Raw genomic sequence first — 18302 nt, forward strand, 5'->3', positions numbered from 1 at the left:
GACAATTCAATAACTTCACATTCTGCATGGGCTGCCTGCACTGAAAAACTGGGAGTATTCTTGATGCTTTACAGTAAGGCGCTTCAAGCCCAAGCCAATACCTACCTGTGTTGAAACACCTCCTGTGACCTGAGAACACAGGCATGGCCAGATACCCATACAGCCAAGAGGAAGGGATGAAGGACATATTGGAATTGTGGTAAGTGAACTAAAAATTAATATTTGTGGGTGAATCACACAATATCGGTGATTTAATGTAGTAGCATGCTGGCTCTAGCTACTTATTTAAAGTCAGTGTTATATACTATCTCTAGGCTATATTTTAATAGGCTGCTCCCCCACACATTTTTGACATTTATAATAATCATGCTGTTTTGCATGAACTTTTCCACACTGAACGCTGAATGTAATAATGAAGAAACATTGCAAGAAGAATTCCAGGCACTGGGGTTGTCAACTAGAAAGCAGGAGAACCTCTTGTTTCCTGTCTGCATAGATGCTAACACCCACAGCGTGCCTGGTACCCCTAACTTCTTACAGCTCATCCCTGCTTGCCATGTAAAGTGCTACTCAGCTGGCCCAATGTAAATGTTAAGTTGCTTTCACTTTTAACAAATTGTTAGCTTCTGATCTACACGGTCTCTTTGCATCATATCCATAATACCTCATCAGACCATTGAGCACAGTGTGCGCCTGTACACAGTCCAGTAACAATTGGCTTCTGATTGCAAACGCAGTGCCGCTACAATGCACTCACTAAGGCCACATTGTGCCGGTCTCCTATGGAGCAATGTTCAAAATGTCTGATCTGGTTTTTCCCCTTCCATGAGGCTGATTTTCATCTGCCCCACTCTAGGAGCGTTTTAAAAAAGACAACTTGGCAAAATTATTTTTATAGTAAATGACTATCCCTTTATGCTTAAATAAGTCTACTGATCTTCTTGATATTTAAACTAAATTATCTGAAGAAAAAATATCTTGATCTAAGTCAAATGGTAATTTTTTGGTGGCTATCTTATCAGCTTTAAAAAAAACCACAAATGATACTGAATTAATGATGTTTCAAAAATAGAGGGAAAAAATAACCATTCTACCCATCAGCACAGACCTCCTCCCCAAACATTTTAAAGCTGTTCTTTCTTTAAATGTCATGCATTATTCATGCAACTCCACACCACAACCCCCTCCCTAGAAGTTTAATACCAGTGGCTTTATTTGTACTAAAACATTTTTCATGTCAAACATATTTTAAAAAATCAAACTCTGAAAGAATTCCCCAGGGCACTCCTTCTCCATAGCTGTCATGCCACTGTGCCGTGAAATAGTCGGCTTTTTACATGGTTTCTGGCTTGCCAGTTAATTTATGACTGTCTCTACCACACCCTGTAGTACTCTCCAGCTCACCTGCTGGCTACAAACAGCTTTCTTTCCACTGTTGACAAGCATATTTTCAAAATATTTTTAACCTTTCTGCGGGTTTGAATCTGCATATCTGAATAGATCTTCAGAAAGCTATTTCTCCAGAACCCATCATTGTATCAGTACTAAAAGTCAAAATGAATCTATTAGAGCAATGGAGTATATCACTGAGGATGGTTAGAAGGGAGGGGGAGCACAAAGGCGGGAGAGGGGGATGACAGTTAGCTGTAGAAGAAAAAAAATGTACCAGGGAGAGGGATTTTTGGGCACTGTGAGTCTAGTTTGTGATATCAAAGTTACACATTTCCTTTACCCACCCTACTTTTGTTTAGTAACAGTTGATCACAAAACGTTTGCAGTGGCTGACTTGGCAGGGAATCAGCCAACATGTTGCAGCAATTTTTTTAAAATTTGTCTCTGGATGTGAAATGTTTGCATGAGGACCATTCTTTTTAAATTTGTACAAAGGAAGAGGCAGCCTGTTGAAACAGGTTCACTTAGGCATGACTGTAATCTGGCCTTTTTTTACCTCAAGTCTAAGCAGTCAGTCCCCAAACACCAATAAAAGAAGCAAGGGCCATCCTATAAGCCCATCTTCTGATGGTCTAGTTATCATTACAGAGCACACACTGAACAGAATTGAGACCCATGTAAATGTGGCTGACACTGGCTCATTCATCAGAACAGTCCATGTTCCTCCAGCATCCGTTCTTCACCAAGAATCCCAATTGAGAGAGAGATGAGAAACGAGAGTAAATTCTTTAATTTCCAGAGACATCCAGATGTGGCCAAATCTTCATGCTCTTAATCACTCACTAGAGGAGGAGAACTTATTTCAAGACTCTAGAACACACCAGACACCTCCCAAAAATGTTCCTACTGGGAACATTTTTTACTTTCAAAAAAAAAAATCATTTAAAAACCAGGAAAACACAGTGAAAGTCTCAAGAGTAAAATTCTGTCCATTTATTTACATTCCTTAGAAAGGCAAGAGATTGGGAGATTTGTAGATCCTAAGATTGTTAATTATAGGTATTAATACACTGTGAAAGTCGTTTGGAGACTTGGGAGGGGTCAAAGGGAAGAAGGAAATCAGAACTAGGAGTGAGGACTCAGCTTCTGCAGTAACTAGATCAAGATGGGAATAAAGTCTCCTATCACATTTTCTGCCCTCGAACATAGAAGAGCAATATTTTACACATCCCTACCTTCACAAATTATTATTATGGTGGCATCATTAGAAGTTGACAAACCTATGAGCATACTTTCATGAGCTATGCGTGTTCTTGTCACTATACAAACGTTTCTAATATGGACTTTGTTGTGTCTCTTTTACACACCATCTCTTGGTCCTCTGAGAAGATGTAGGAAGTCCAGACTTACCCCTGGGTGCTGCTATAGTGCTGCAAAGGTTTTTAGGTAATATGACATGTTTTTTTTTAATTAGGTATTTATTTCATTTACATTTCCAATGCTATCCCAAAAGTTCCCCACACGTAAACTAACACAATACTTTCAGTTTGTTTTAAACTAGTCAGTTTTAAACTAACACAATACTTTCAGTTTGTTTTAAACTAGTCAGTTTTAAACTAACACAATACTTTCAGTTTGTTTAGGGGACAAAAAATTAGAATTGTTGATACCAGCATATTCCTATCTCTCTGCTAATATTCTCTTCTATTCATCAAAGAGTATTTCAGGTGAAAATATTTTTAGCTTAGTTTTATTTATTTAACTATCACATAGATTATTCTACATGCCTTTTAAAAACCTAAGAATCATGCACCGTATTTATCCCTTCAATTATTTGGTGACCACATCTTATGCCTTTGGCCAATCATCTAAAAACCAGGGCATTGTCATGAGGGCAATTAAGTGAGTGAGTATGGATTAACAGATACACGCCATCTCCATAAGAAATCAGCTCAGATGACAACTCAAAGTTCATGTCTAACAACAGTTTATCTGTGACAGAATCTCTAAACATGAGAGGACACAGGAACTCAACCTCGGTGTTTATAACACAGGTTGCTTTCAACAGGTGAGTATGTCTTCTTTCTGGACCTCAGCACTCACACTAAACGCAGAGGCAACTGATGGGAGCACCGGGAAAAGGCTTTCATTCTAGGTATGTGGGTTCAAGTAACCAGTGTCCCTGTGTTGGTGACACAGCTCCACTCTGAAATATTGTGGAAGACAGCAATGAGTGGCTTTGTAAGATGTTGTTTGGATAAGCCCACATGAAAAATTACTTTCTAAACAAAAAATTTAGAGTTCCTTAAGATCATATCCATTTAGACTACTTTTCAAGAACATGAGCTACCCATTCAGAGAACTTTCAGTCTGAATGAGGATGCCATCATTTTTGAGATATGAAGCCTTAGAAAACTTAATTAACACTAAAAATTTCAGTTTATTCTTTTCATTTAATAATCTAGAATACCACTTATTCCCACTTATATCTTAGGGTTGATATAAAAATTAATGAGATTACTCACACACACAGGGTTATCTTGGCAAACAAATGGTATGCAATAAAAGAAACATCAGCTAACAACTGCAAGCATTGTATGCCAGCCAATTACACAACTCAGAAGAAATAGAAAACACAAAAACTACCTAACTACTCAAGTGCAAATAGAAAATCTCAACAGGCTCATAACAATCAGAGATATTGAACTAGTAATCCAAGCTCCTAATAAAGAAATGAGTGCATTAGAAGGATTCCCCAGCACTCTGTCAAATGCTGAGCTAAGACGTCCACTTCACGTGCTCTTCCAGAAAAGAGGAGAGAGAAGTTTCTCCTTTGTTCTATGGGGCCCCAAATACCTTGATGACAGATAAGAATGTCATAGGAAAAGAAAACTGAAAATCAATATCCTTTATGAATGTAAACACAATCTCTTTAAGAAAACAAGCAAATTCCATCTAACAGAATATTGAAAGCAGTATTTGCCATAACAAGTAGGATTTATTCAAGAAATTATAAGGTGGTTTCATCTAAGCAAATCAATGAAATGCATTAAAATAATAGAACAAGGGTGGGTGGGAGCAGAGAGTCCTTCATGATCATCTCAAAATTATACAGAAAACATACTTAACCTTTCTATGATAACTCCTAGAACTATAAGAAAACAAACTCAGAACAACTAGGGTTTATGATTCCTAGCTAACACTGTATCAACAGCAAAATCCAGTAAGCTTTGCCTCTAACATAAAGAACAAGAAAATTGACCACTGTTTTGAAAGCTCCAACCCATACTACTAAACAAGAAGAATATAGAAAAATATACAAGCTGTCAAGAAAAGTTTTGTAAAAAGGTCTGTTTTAGAATACACACATACAGAGACAGGGAGAGACAGGGACAGAGAGACCTATGAGGATTAACACACAAAAGCTCAATTTAGTTATTTGTGTCAGGAATAGATATAAATAAACCAAAAGGAAATAAAGAAAGCCCATTTATAATACCACCTAAAAGAATTTAACACCTGAGTATAAATCTAACCAAAGAGATGGAAACAGTTACACCCTAGAACTATAAAACACTGTTGAAATAAATAACGAAAGCATAATATTGCCTAAGTGTCCACCAACTTAAAAATGGGGAAAAAATGTGGAATGCACACAATGGAACACTATTTCACCAAGTGTGTCACCTGTGACAACATGCATGAAACTGACCGACATTGTGTTAAGTGAAACAAACCAAGGCACAGAAGGACAAGTATGGCCTGTGCCTGCTCATATGTGCAAATCTAAAGTCAGTTGATCCCATAGAAATTGAAGATAGAATAGCAGTTGCCAGATATTCGAGGAAACTTGAAGGGGAGAAGATGTGAGTACTGTCTCATCAATAGGTACTCTCAGTTACAGTTAGGAGAACTGAGACCTGCCATCCCACTGCACTGCATGATTGTGGGACATGATAATGGAATGTTACATGTTTCAGAAAGGAAGAAAGGATTTTAAGTGTTTTGGCATTTGAAAAAAAATTTACAATAGCTAGAGAAGATAGCTCCCTTTCCTTGACTGAGCATTGTAAAATCTAGCCATGAATCAACACGCACTGTGAGGGACAACATGCATACATACGTACATACATACAATCTTCATTTGTCAGTGGATTTTTTTTTAAATCAATAAGAAATAAAGACAGATATACACAGAAAGAAGTATCTGTATTGACAAGAAGACAACATTATTAAGATGTCAATACTATTCAGAGAAATGTACATATTAATATTATATGTATAATATACATTATAATTACATCATAATTATGTATAATATACATAATAATCCCTGTTAATCCTTTTTACAAAATGGAGAAACGAATTTTTAGGCTTATATGGAACTACAAGGGTCCCTCAAAACTGCAGTGATCTTTCAAAAGGTGAATAAAGCAGAAGATTTGCACCTCAACATTTACTACAAATCAACAGTTGCTAACACAGTGTAGCACTGACATAGAGATAGGCTGGCCAGCACAGCAGAATGGACATGTCAGGGACAAACCCTCACACATACACTTGTTTTATTTTTGAGGAGGTGCCACAACTATTAAAAGGAAGAGGGTGGCCTTTTCAGCAAATGGTGTGAGAAAAACTAGACGGCCTCTGGCAAAAGATACGGACATCCAATTTGTATATCTTGTGTACACCTCTCTTGCATGGCAGTAGTACAGTAAGCTCTAGGTACTAGCATGGAATATGGAGAATCTGTAGGTCCAGATACAAGCATGCATCCTGCTCTTAGAATATCCAAGGAAAGTCAAGGGTGCTGGTCACACATGATAGTTTTAAACTCCCAGCTACATGTGACAGTGTTCAGCTGCCTAATGCAAAGGAGAGTAGATATGATTTTGTTTTTCAGGCACAGCCTTGTTCTGAAGTTCACACTAGTAACTGTGGAGGAGGCTTCCTGCTTTGATTTCAAGTGTCCATGAGCAAGTGTGTTTACTGCCTCCCTGACCACTGCATCTCAGTCTCACAATGTCAGACCAGCTAATGTCTGAGACCTATGTTCAGGGCCCCAGTGGATCCCTATCTAGAAAGATGTCTCTAATGATAGGACTAATAGAAGACTAAAGATGGAGGGATCAAAAGTTAGTAAAGCTACTTGTAGAGAAGCTAGTCTAAGAGATGCTGCCTAAAGTCCTGCACTGCATCCTGGCACTGTGCCTCCTCAGCTACCTTGAGGTGGGAGATCTCGTGTGGTGTGCACCATACCTGGCATGCTACAGTTTCCAGAGATACAGGTCAGATCACCTGGACGGGAGTGATAACTCAGAGCCCTAAATGTTTGTGACAGTACTCTAACATAGGATCCAAAATGGCCAACTTCAATAAGCAGTGAGTGCCACCCACCATGGTCCTTACTTCTGGTAGTCAGGGCAGTTGTTCAACCAGTAAATCAGCTTACTTGGCTCATAAACACCAAAATATGGCTGTTCTTGGAAGAGTGGAGGAAGCAAAAGGAGAGAAGTTTATGTTCTATTTTGTAAAGGCCAGAGAGGTACGTGTTCCTCTTCTCACTTAGAGGCCCGGGTATGAACGTGTGCCATTTCAGGACTATGTATCTCCTCTCCAAATACAGTAGCGGCTCATGTTCATTTCAAGTGAAGTGACCATGATTTAGTTTGGAGTAAAATATTTGCTTGTCCGGACCCAGCCCAATACTGTTCCCCCAATTCCTGTGATGACAAAAAGGCCGCACTGTTTAGTTGCATAAATCTATAAGTTCTTCTACTCATAGCTTAAGCGTGTATATTTTTAATCCATTGCCAACATAATTTTTTATTTATAATAAAGCTTAGATTAACCAAAGTACTAAAGGACTTAAAATTTAAATTGTTTTGGTATATAATTTGGGGTTAATAGAAAATACCTTGAGAGAACAGCTTGCCTGTAATTGAGAATCTTCCTACAAATCCAGCCCTACTAAACTGCTCTCAACAGGTTTAGCCAGTCCAGACCAAACACAGATTGCTATCCGAGGACACAACTCTGAGTCACTAAATCCTGTACAAAGTTGTTCCTATCCCTACCTGCTCACCTAACATGGTACAACCTCATCAATACCTTTGGGGGAGAAACAACTTTAATTCACTGAACATATAGCAATATCTACCCCATGAGAAATAATGTCATTGCAGTAATGAAATTAGAGAACAGGATGATAAGAAAACTACAGTAGCAAAAACAAGGCCCCTGTGTGGTTTTGAGCTGGGGAAAGAACTAGTGGTAAGAATACTCAACCAACAGATAACATTTGTGTATAGTTTACTGAAAGGTTCCCAAGACTGGGTCAGATGAATGAAGAATATTACTGAATTCTGGTGCCACCTCAGCATCAAGATCAAACAGTTAGCTTAGTTTAAATCAATGTTCAAAATGGAGCTACCATAAAGAACTAGGTCAGAGTGTGAACACCGATGAGCACATGTTCTCTTACACTGAATGTAAAGACCAACTCTATAGAGAGGGGTGACTTCTAGAAACCTCCTGGGAATAACGATCCAGGACCCTTAGTCTAAAATGTGGAAACCAGAACTACCTCAGATTTTAGAATATTTGCATAGATTTACCAATGAAGGAAAAAATGATATAAAGTGTTTTAAAAGCCAGAACTTTTCAATGTCATCTTGACACCCACTACTTCCACTTTCAGAGTACTTTCTTTTGTGAAACCAGAATGCTCACCCTTGACTCGTTTGTGTCTAAAGACTTTTTAATCAGCCCTCACAGGGACCCATCCTTAGAATCAGTATCCCTGGATCATCTGAGTCTCTCACAGATTCCTTCTCTCATAGGAAACTGAGTTCCCTACCAAACACAGAGAGGCATCTATGGTAAGAAGCTGTTATAATTGTAAGTTTGCTTTTGGGCTGTTTCATCAGTTTCCTTAGAATCTCAGTGAGGTGGTTTATATCTGTGGCTTAAGCATATTAAAATGCCTTTGTTCATGTTCTAAGCCACACATATAAAGGAACTGCTGCCCTCAGATTGGCTGTACCCTGACTAGGTAGTTCATATAATCAGGCTAATATGTTAAAAGGAACTTGACACAGGAATTATTAATGAGCAGAACAAGGTCACTACCTCTGAGCTGGGGTCACTTACAAAGAACGCACAAATGAAATCGAGGTTGGCTTCTGTGTACTTGGCTATTTTCTTACATTGGATTCCTTTGGCAACCTATCTTTAAACATTTAAAGCCATGTTTACAAGGAGGCTCTGAAAGAGCTTCAAACCATTATGCCCCTAATTGAATTCCCCAGGAGTCCAGGAAACTCAGAGGAAAAAAGAAAAATCATAACATTCGCTAAATCATCTCAAAGCACATTTCACTACAAGGCTATATGACCTGATTTTTTTTTTTTTGAGTTCAAGGATGAATGAAGACTATTACTGAATGCTTCATTATTTAGACCAAAATAAAAAAGAAGTTTACCCATCAGTGGTGAAATAATTAAATCAGCAGTTTTAACTTTTTTCCCAAAGGACATTTTCCAAAAAAAAAAAGAAAGAAAGAAAGAAAGAAAAAAGAATAAAAGGAAAGAAAAGAAAATAAAAGAAAACGTAAACAAAACCCAACAGAACCCAAAGGTAGCATTTTCTATTGTACATGACCAGTTTCCCAGTGTGAAAGCTCAAGGTGGGCAAAAGACCTGTGGACAACCAAAGATGGCTAAGGGTAATAGAGTGAGAACCACTTTTATATGTGGGACTTTTATATGTGAGTTCGAAATAAACTCTACTGAGAAAAGAGAGAAGTAAAAGTTCTAGAGACCGATTAGTTATGACAATGCCCCCCAGCTCTGGTTTTACTTTGAAATAGGCTTTTATGGTGTTTTTATCCATAGCTCCCTTGTCTGTGCCTGTGTTTGTTGTGACTACTAAGCAAAAACATGTGGGCCCGAGCATTTCCAAAAACTGTACCGCGGCTCTCCACTTACCTGGCTTGTATGTTATTCCAGGGGGGAACAGGAATCCCTGTTGGGCAGCAGCAGCTGCTGCCAAGGTCCGCTGGTCATGTGGAAAAATTGGGATCATGAGCGGAGGCATGTGCCCCTGAACCTGCTAAACAGAAGAGAGCCTGTGATCAGACAGGGAGCAGATGTTACCAAGAAGCACTTGTCTCCCATTGCTGGAGCTGCTCTGCTGCCCACACAGCCGCCCACTTCAAACCTCTTTGCAGAGCTGAAGCTGCGAACACTCAGGCAAACTCCACCTAACTGGTCTCCTTAGCTGCCTGCCGTGAGCAGACCACCGTCTCACCAGAGACTGACCACATCCCTGCTTTCATCTCAAGGTGGTCAGTGGCCTTCCTCTCTCTTGACTTGTTTTTCTAGACTTCTTCCGTGAAAGAAAGAGCAGGAAAACTAAATGCTCTGCTTTCCTCTCACCCTGTAGGTGAGAGGTTCTGCCCTTTCCCCTGCACTGCATTCTAAGCTTCTTGGTGAAAACAGTATTTAGCATCTGTGGCCAGAAAGTAATGTCTAATTGTTATATATTCCAGAAGCTGTGTGTCTCCCTCATCCAGGAGCTTCTTCCCAAGCCTCACTGCATTATATTAAACACACAGCGCTTCAGATTTAAGGCTACTATATCTTGGCGCCCAATTAAACTAATATCCTTTGCCATACACACCTCGCTGTAACATATAAATTGCTTGTCAGCTTTATGCACTGCCATGTAGCTCAGTAATTATGGAGTTGTATCCACTGAGCAACTCATAATAAATCCTACTATATCAGATTTCATTTGACCTCAATAAACGTATCAAAGACCACAAAAATGCAAAAGAGAAAAACATTCAGGCTACATCAGTATTTGTGCTCTATATAAAGGAAATCAGAGCTATGACAGAATCATGCTCCTGAAAATCACATTTTAATTTCCTACCTCCCTTCTTTTCTCTAGCAAGCTGCCCTGGTTCCAGCAGAGCAGAGCAGGGAAGCTTTGTCCTGGCCTTTAAGGCATGAGTCCATAGGCTGAGCTACGGGACTTTCTTCATTTAAAGATCAGAACAGAGATGCGTCAAAAGGCACAGTCTTTTGGTTTAGACAGATCTAAGGCTTTCGGTGGCACAAAATGACTACATTATACACTTAACTAAACATTAAGATAGAAATGTTTTCCAGCAATTCTACAAACTCCAAATGCATCCTCTAAATTCCTAAATCTTTTCTTTAGATGAAATTCCATATATGAGCTGATGTTCCTGTCTAAATGGTACCAGCTAACTTTCTCCTGTCTCTGTCCTTCACAGCCAGGGACACTGTGCAAATGCTTCTGTGTGGGTCTGAGAGGTTTCATTTGCCAGCAGTCTTTCTCAGGGGAATGCCCTAAGATGTGGGTTAATAAAGGGCAAGCAAAAAATAAACACTTTACAGTATTTTTTTCTGAATTCATTTCTCAGGAAAATCAAGTTATAATAAAAAGGTCTTTGTGCAATTACTACCTTGCCAGTGGGGCGTGAAAGAAACTAGCTTTGAGCAGCTATTTCTTCTATTTTAGCTGAGGTAAGCCCAAGCTTTGTACATGAGAGAACAAACTTTGCCTGGTTAAATTGGAGCTGAACCTCTAGTGCCCGTGCCTCACCTTTAGCCTGGAGGAAAAATACCAGGTTTGCTGTTCAACCCCAGTTTGCTATGACCCTGTACAAATGTGAGATGTCCAAGATGAAAGTGGGAAGTTCTATACCAGAAAACAAAACACAGTGTCTTTATGAGTGACTACTGCTCGTCACGGGACATCCCTTCACATCCCTACAGAAAGGGCCTAGAGCACCATATAAATGCCTTACCCTGAAGAGGAGGCAACACAGAAGGGTGAGGGTCTGCATGTTGTTTGTTCTCTCTCTCTCTCTCTCTCTCTCTCTCTCTCTCTCTCTCTCTGTGTGTGTGTGTGTGTGTGTGTGTGTGTGTGTCTTCCTTCCTTCCTTACTTCCTTCCTTCCTCCCTTCCTTTTTACATGTAACAATGAAATAAGCTGCTACTATGTGTTAGGGGTTTGAGAAGCAGCTAAAGACATCACTGCTACTCAGCTTAAGAGAGAGAGAAAGGATAAGATGCTGTGTGCCACATATAAAAGATGGTGCTGAGACTGAACAATTATAGGGACAGAATAAATCTCAAGAGAAAAGGGCTTTTAGGAAAGCTTTGTACAAAGATGGATTTATCCAATAGTGGCTCTGAGATGGAGCAGTATCTGCCCTTTCCCTAGAGGTACTGTATACTTCTACATAAATTGTGTATGCATTTTATACACATTCCAACTTTGTGATTCTATGATTACTAAAAAGCTATCATTAAGAAAACGGCGTCGACAGAGAGCCACAAATGGAACATCTACATCACTCTACCTCACCAAGCTCAGGGACCATCACAGAAGAAGGAGCAGAGAGATTCTAAGAGGTAGAGGTCAGAGAGGATGAGAAAAAAACAGTGTCTTCAGGATGTGACAGGATTACTGTATTCACTACAGCTATGGCTGTTGCACAAGATGAAGCCAGTAAACATTCTAGCATGGCAGGGGAAGGAGCACATGAGCTTCCACCTCTAACTGAGGAGCTATGGACAGCTGATGGTTCTGAGGTACAGGGAGTAATTTTTTTTTTAAAGAATGTGACCACTCCCCAGAGGTTGGCCATACTCTGTTTGATGGTCCCACAACCAGGAAAATATGGGCATTAACATTGTATTAAATGAGTCTTTAAAAAGTGATGGGGTAGATGGAGGTTGGAGAGACAGTTCAGCAGCTATGAACACTTGCTGCTCTTGTGGAGGATAAGTGTTAGTGCCCAGCACCCACATTATAATGTCTTGCAACAATGATCTGTTTCTACAGTTCCAGGGAGACCCGATGCCCTTTTCTAGCCTTAATGGGCACCAGGCATGCATGTGGTACACATACATATGTTCATATAAATAAAAGTAAATGATTATCTTTTTAAAAAGGAAAAGAAACCATGAAGAGGATGTAGAGAAGTAGGGATAGAAGAGAGCAAGCATGAACATGATAAAAACTCACTGTGTTGGAAGAATTAACAAAAACACTTTTAAAAGAACATAGTGTGACTGTAGTCATTCCTTTCATGTATTTACTGAAAACTGGCAGAGTCTCCATTAGTGAACAAGCCCAAGTGTCTGTCCCCTGAACTTCCTGAGCCATGTGCTCTTCAAAAACTTACCTCTCCTGATCCTGTCAGTTAACACTTGAAAACACTGACTAGGTGCCCGGCAGTCACTGTGAGAAAAGGAGAACCAAGCCCAAGTCTGAGCACATTCCCTAATATAACAGTTGTATTGTACTGTAGTCAACATTAGCCCTTTGGGTTTTGTTGTTGTTTTTTTATGTTTGATAACAGGAAAATATCAAATTATGGTTAAACAGAAGACAGTAGATCTTATCCATAACTCTACTTCGAGAAGAAAACTGCGAGCTAACTGGACCATTCAGTTGAGAGAGCAGACACTTGTCAGCATTTGGCAGACACTGTGCTTCACCTGTGTATAGTAACAATTTTGAAATTTTGGTTTCTTTAAAAAACACAGAAATATAAAAATACATTTTTGTTTTAATCTCAGACATGGGATACAGGGCTGCTCCAGATTGTCCATGGCAGCTGTCTATGATTTGTCTTGTGCTCTAGCAGAGGCATGATTTTTCCAGCTACAGATAGTTTCTGAGATTGTGTGGTATTTGAGATTCTAGGCATTTTTCAGAGGGTGTGTACACACTAGGGCCTCAGGGGGCATGGTATATTGTTGTTAGTTGGTTGTTGGCTGTTTGTTGGTCATGGTTTGTTAAATAGTCATGTGCAAAGAAGAAAACAAGAAGAAATTAGATAAACTAATGGCGAATATCAAACATCCCCCAAGGAACTCAACACCCCTAATGAGCAGAAAGTAGTCCATGGATAATATCACTCCATTTTCTGACCCTTAACTTTATTCAGGGATCTCTTTCCTCTTTATTCTTTTTTCCCTCTCTCCCTAGTTTTACTGGATTGGAAGGGTGGGGGGAAAGGATGGAAGAAAGAAGAACCCACAAAGTAGTAAAGATAAGCTATGCCTGTGTAATCCAGTACCAAGTTTCTAGAAAAACATAAAAGAGAAGAAGTGGGACTAATTACAGGGATTGCCTGGAGATGAAGCATGGTGGCTTCTAGTGTTCCTTCTTAATCAGCATCTTAGAAATTTAATTTTCCATCAGGTGAGCAAACAACACAGGGAGAAGTTGAGTGTGTTTGTCCATCTGAAATTACCACTCTCATCTAAGTAAAATGGCTGTGTTTGTTTTTATTTATTGTGTATATGGTGTGGGTAGTGTGACTCTGTGTGTTCATGTGCATGAACACATATCTGTCTGTGGAGTGTACCTGTGGAGGTCAGAGGACAACCTTGGATACTGGTTGGCCTTCACTGCTCACCTTGTTTAAGACTGTCTTGCTGTTGATGACTGTAAATGCCAGGCTAGCTGACCTGCAAGCTTCAGAGATGTCCTGTCTCTGCCTCCCTTCTCCTCCTAGGAGTACTGAATGACAGATGTATGCTACTACACCTGGCTTTACCTGAGTTCTGAGAATTTTATCTCAGATTCTCACATTTGCACATCACATGCTTTATCCACTGAGCCATCTCTCCAGTCCCTGGGGTTGTTTTTGCATGCTAAATAACATAATTGTAGGTGTTTTGTATTAACATATGCAGTACGAATTTGGGGTCATTCCTTTCTGTCATGCTCTTCAAGGTTAAAAACACCAAACCCCTTACTGGTAACTATTATCCAGGAGGCTGTTTCAGTCAAGAAGTCGGGATAGAGACAGCAGGAGAGCAGCAGTGCTAACTAACAGAGCCAGGACTAGAGCTCCGAGAAGATCTAGGCTGGACAACAGCATCAGCAGCAAATGTCAAGACATAGGTCTGGCCAACAGCATCAGTAACAGGTGTGAAGATAAGGTCTGGCCAACAGCATCAGCAGCATTTTCACAGAACAAATTCTTCAGGTCCATAGCATGTCTTCTGAGTCCGATGCTCTGAGGTGAGGTCCAATGAACCAAATATCTAAACCAACATTTCAGGGAGAGTGGTGATGCTTTGATGTACATTCACACAAACAAGTGTTTTTTAAAACTGACAAGGCTCTGCCCTACCCTCATGAACTTGGAATCTGTACTGGAGGTGAAGCTGGAGCATGGAAATTTCTAAGCAGCTCCCAAGAAATGCTAGTACTGCTGGCCAGGGACAATTCCTTGAGAATCCTCACTTTAGTCCAATTCTTAAATTGTACACACAAGGAAACAGACTAACAGCCATCATATAAGATACAAGGCTAGGGTTACACTGCCTCTGACAGCTGGACCTAGAGTCCAGAACTGCCAATAACTCTACACAGTTGTTTGTTATTACATGGTGATTTCAGTAGTAGTAAAAAGAGAGATCAGTTTTAGCCAAGGGACCTAGAGGTTTCCAGCTGATAGTAATTTGCATGTCAGGGCCATATTCTTGGAGACAATTCTAGGGTTTGGATAATGGGAGCACTGTCAAATTTTAAATAGTTTCCTCCTTTCTCTCATTGTTATCCAGAACTTATTGTTCTTGGCATTTACTGTCACTAATTCCAATCACTGATTACAATACATTCATTAGCTATAATCATTTAGCTCCAAGCAATAAAATTGCCTTTAACAGCTTATTCCAAGCAATGAGAATCAAATCCCCTTTGTGCATGTGAGCAAGAGCTCTACTACCAAGTTAGATGCCCAGCACTTTGTCCTTCTTGTATTATGAGTAAAGCAATGATGTAGTGAAGCAAAGTGTCCTATTAAAGCCAGCATAGGCAGCCACTGCTTAGACTGGAGGCTGAGTACAGACAGGACATTTCCTTTTTGAGTTTTAGTTAAAGAAGAGAGGACGATGGCCAATATCTTCCATTGTTCCCCTTACACCTCCCATTGAAAAGGTGATGTGTTTACCCGCTCTCATTTAATCCTTACAAGCCCATGAGGCACTCAATTTTATTCTTATTCACTGAATGAGAAAGCCAAAGCTGGACAACACTAAAATAACTTGCTAAAATAACTTCATCAAATAAAAATGTAGCATGTACAGGATCCAAGGTCAGATCAAGATCAAAGTTTGTACTTGTCAGGGATAAGGTTCTACTACAAATTGTCATGCTATATTAAGCATGAAGTCAGGTTTTTCAAAGCAGATCTAAATGGCATTGGGAATGCAGTTCTTTGAGGCAAAGTTGTAGATTTCCACTCAGTTGTAGTAAACAATAGAGTGAGATTATAGGCAGCCTTTATCCAGTGTCCTTCAGTTGGGAAGATGCTAGAATTTATACCATAATAGCACAAAGGGACTCACATTTGTATCTCCACAACTTACTCAGAGCTGCCCAGTGTGCTGAAAATGTTGTCTTAAAAATTAGCAAGGCTAATAAAGCCTATTGATACTTCTATCTCCTTCTACAGTCTTTTCACCAGCAGGCTCTTCCTGTGCTCACTAACAGACTGTTGGATGAACATGGGGATGAAAGGGAAAGCAAGCAATAGATTGGGAAAGAGGGCTTGGTGGCTATACAAGAACCACAGAGCAGACAGAGTGTTTTCTTCTCCTGCGGGCTGTGAACTAAGGTAACTGCTCTGAGTGCCAGTGACTAGGGCTGAGGAAGCATTATGGAAACAAATAAAAGTCTGTGTTCTGAAAAATGTGAGCCTGACTTCTGTCCCACTCACCCATTTGGTGGCATGTGAGGAAGGGTAGTCACATGGAAGATGGCAGCTTCCCAAAGTATTTTACTGAAAACTAAAAGCAATCATATTTCCCACACTCCATCAAAGAGTAACCAGTCTCCACATGTCTTGTCATGTGGCTATATCAAGATTTTAGATAGCATTTCTCTTTCTTGAAATTGTAACTTTCCTTGTATATATTGAGATATTCTTTAATTATTCAATAGATAAAGAGAAAGAAAGGACTTTATAAATGCAGAGAATAAAGCTTGATGTGGCCAAAATAAATCTCAGCATGAAAACGTCATTATTTTTACTGCTTTGGAAAAAAGCACTAATTGGCAGGGTATCTAGTGAGTTAACAAGAAAGAAGGATCTCATCTCAGGTCAAGCTTAGTGCATGCTGGAAGGAACAAACGACTCTCAAGTACAACCATGTCCCGGTCCTACACTTCTGCAACCCCTGACCGACACATTTCCCTTCTTTAGAGAGAGTAGAGAACACATTCTCCATCATACAGGCTGTATGCCTAGAAATTTTAATTGGTGGGGTGTTCCACACATCATTCAGGAAGGAAGACAGCAGCAGATGCATGTGAAACACTTGGGTCTGCTCCCTTCCAAATTCGTGAAATAGCATTGCTGTGTCAAGACTCATGCCTTTGTTTTCCCTGTGCTAAGTTGTTGACGATGCCATTTCTTGCCATCTGCCCCCGAGCTTCATTAAAGATACATGAATGGGCTAAGTCTCGCCTGATAGCTTGCGAGGGACAGGTGCTATTGTTTGTCCCTGAAGACTTGCACTAAAGATCTGACTCAGAATACTTGAGAAAGAGCATCTGTAGCAGTCAGTCAGAGCAACTTGGCAGAGACCTGGCTTCGTGCTAATATGCAAACAGAGTGACACTCAGGGGGCCTCATTTTCTCTTTCATGAAGATGGTTCCACTTTTTTTAGTGATATGCAATAAGTATTTGTATTGAAAAATCATGTACATATTAATGTCTGTGCTTGAGTTAAAGACTGGGCAAGTCAGGGTTTTTTAAATAATTTATTTCTAGAAAATAATTTCTGGTATAGTTTAATTGGAGAAAGTCTTTTGAAATGTTGGAAAGAAAATCTCCAATGTGTGTACACCATGATGGAAAGAAAGAGGAAGATGGGGGTTGGGGAGAGACAACAGAGACTGAGATAGAGAGGCAGAACTAGTACACAGACAGTGGAGAGGGGTCAGTTTCCCTAATTGCCACACATGGCTGAGGATAGCTGAGTAACCTATATATTGTTCCAAGGTTAAACACTGCAACATCTAGGAGAATGAATAAAAGGCCCAAGAAACTTATATGAAGAGCTTTAAAGTGCAGGTAGGAGTTGTCTCTCTGCCAAACAGTACATAGCAAACTATAACACTTGAGTAGTTAATTCTGGGGGATTATGAAGGTAAGGGTCCCATTTGGTAGTGTATATTTGTGGGACTGTGATAGGCAGCCNATTTTGGTTGAATGGGGCTTGCTCCAGTGACCCAGTAGAGAAATCTACAAGGGACAGAAAGGCGAGCCACATTCCCAGAATCAGGTGCCTGTCCATAATTCTGTGACTATCAGTCACGCAGATGGTGTCCCAAGCTTCGGGCACTCTGGCTAGACTCCACCCCCACAGTTACCTGGCAACAGTAAGATAGCCCAGCCCACTCTAAGAGGGGCTGCTTGGCCCCTCCTCGCTCTCTATAAGCCCTCACCTTTCTTACTCTCTAGCCCCCTCTTTCCCTTCCCCCTCTCTCCACACGGTCATGGCTGGTCTCTCTCTCCTTCTACTTCCTCTCTTTTCCCCTGCTTTTCTACAATAAAACTCTAAAACTACAGACTATTTCTGAACATCATGGCCCGCTGTTCTTTAACACTTTAATGATGGGATAGGCTTTCTCTTAACGAGCCGTGTTGAAGGCCATTCTGTGCTCCAGCCACGGACCTAACCAAGGACTCTCGCCCGTGTGGGGGAATTATCTAGTGCCCCTGTCCTCTCCTCCCTTCAGCCCTGGGGCCCAGTGCCATCCTGGGGCCCCCATTCTGGTCTCAGCTCCTCCGAGGTATCCAGCATGAGATGCCGGAGCCTGGGAACCTGGTGCCTAGGAT

The 18302-nt window shown here is 40.3% G+C and overlaps 1 protein-coding gene across 4 annotated transcripts in view; it reads right to left on the reverse strand.

Annotated features, from left to right (window-relative positions):
- Positions 1 to 18302, reverse strand: part of Sox6 (SRY-box 6) — a 554993-nt gene that overhangs the window by 112984 nt on the left and 423707 nt on the right. For 2 of the 4 annotated variants that reach the window (XM_029480199.1, XM_021166060.2), the window contains one exon: positions 9381 to 9501. In XM_029480199.1, the coding sequence (XP_029336059.1) occupies positions 9381 to 9501 (121 nt within the window). Of the gene's footprint in view, positions 1 to 9380; positions 9505 to 18302 lie in introns of all 4 variants that reach the window. The other 2 variants (XM_021166061.2, XM_021166059.2) reach the window with 1 other exon arrangement.

Source organism: Mus caroli, chromosome 7, assembly GCF_900094665.2.
Source record: "Mus caroli chromosome 7, CAROLI_EIJ_v1.1, whole genome shotgun sequence".
NCBI lineage: Eukaryota > Metazoa > Chordata > Mammalia > Rodentia > Muridae > Mus > Mus caroli.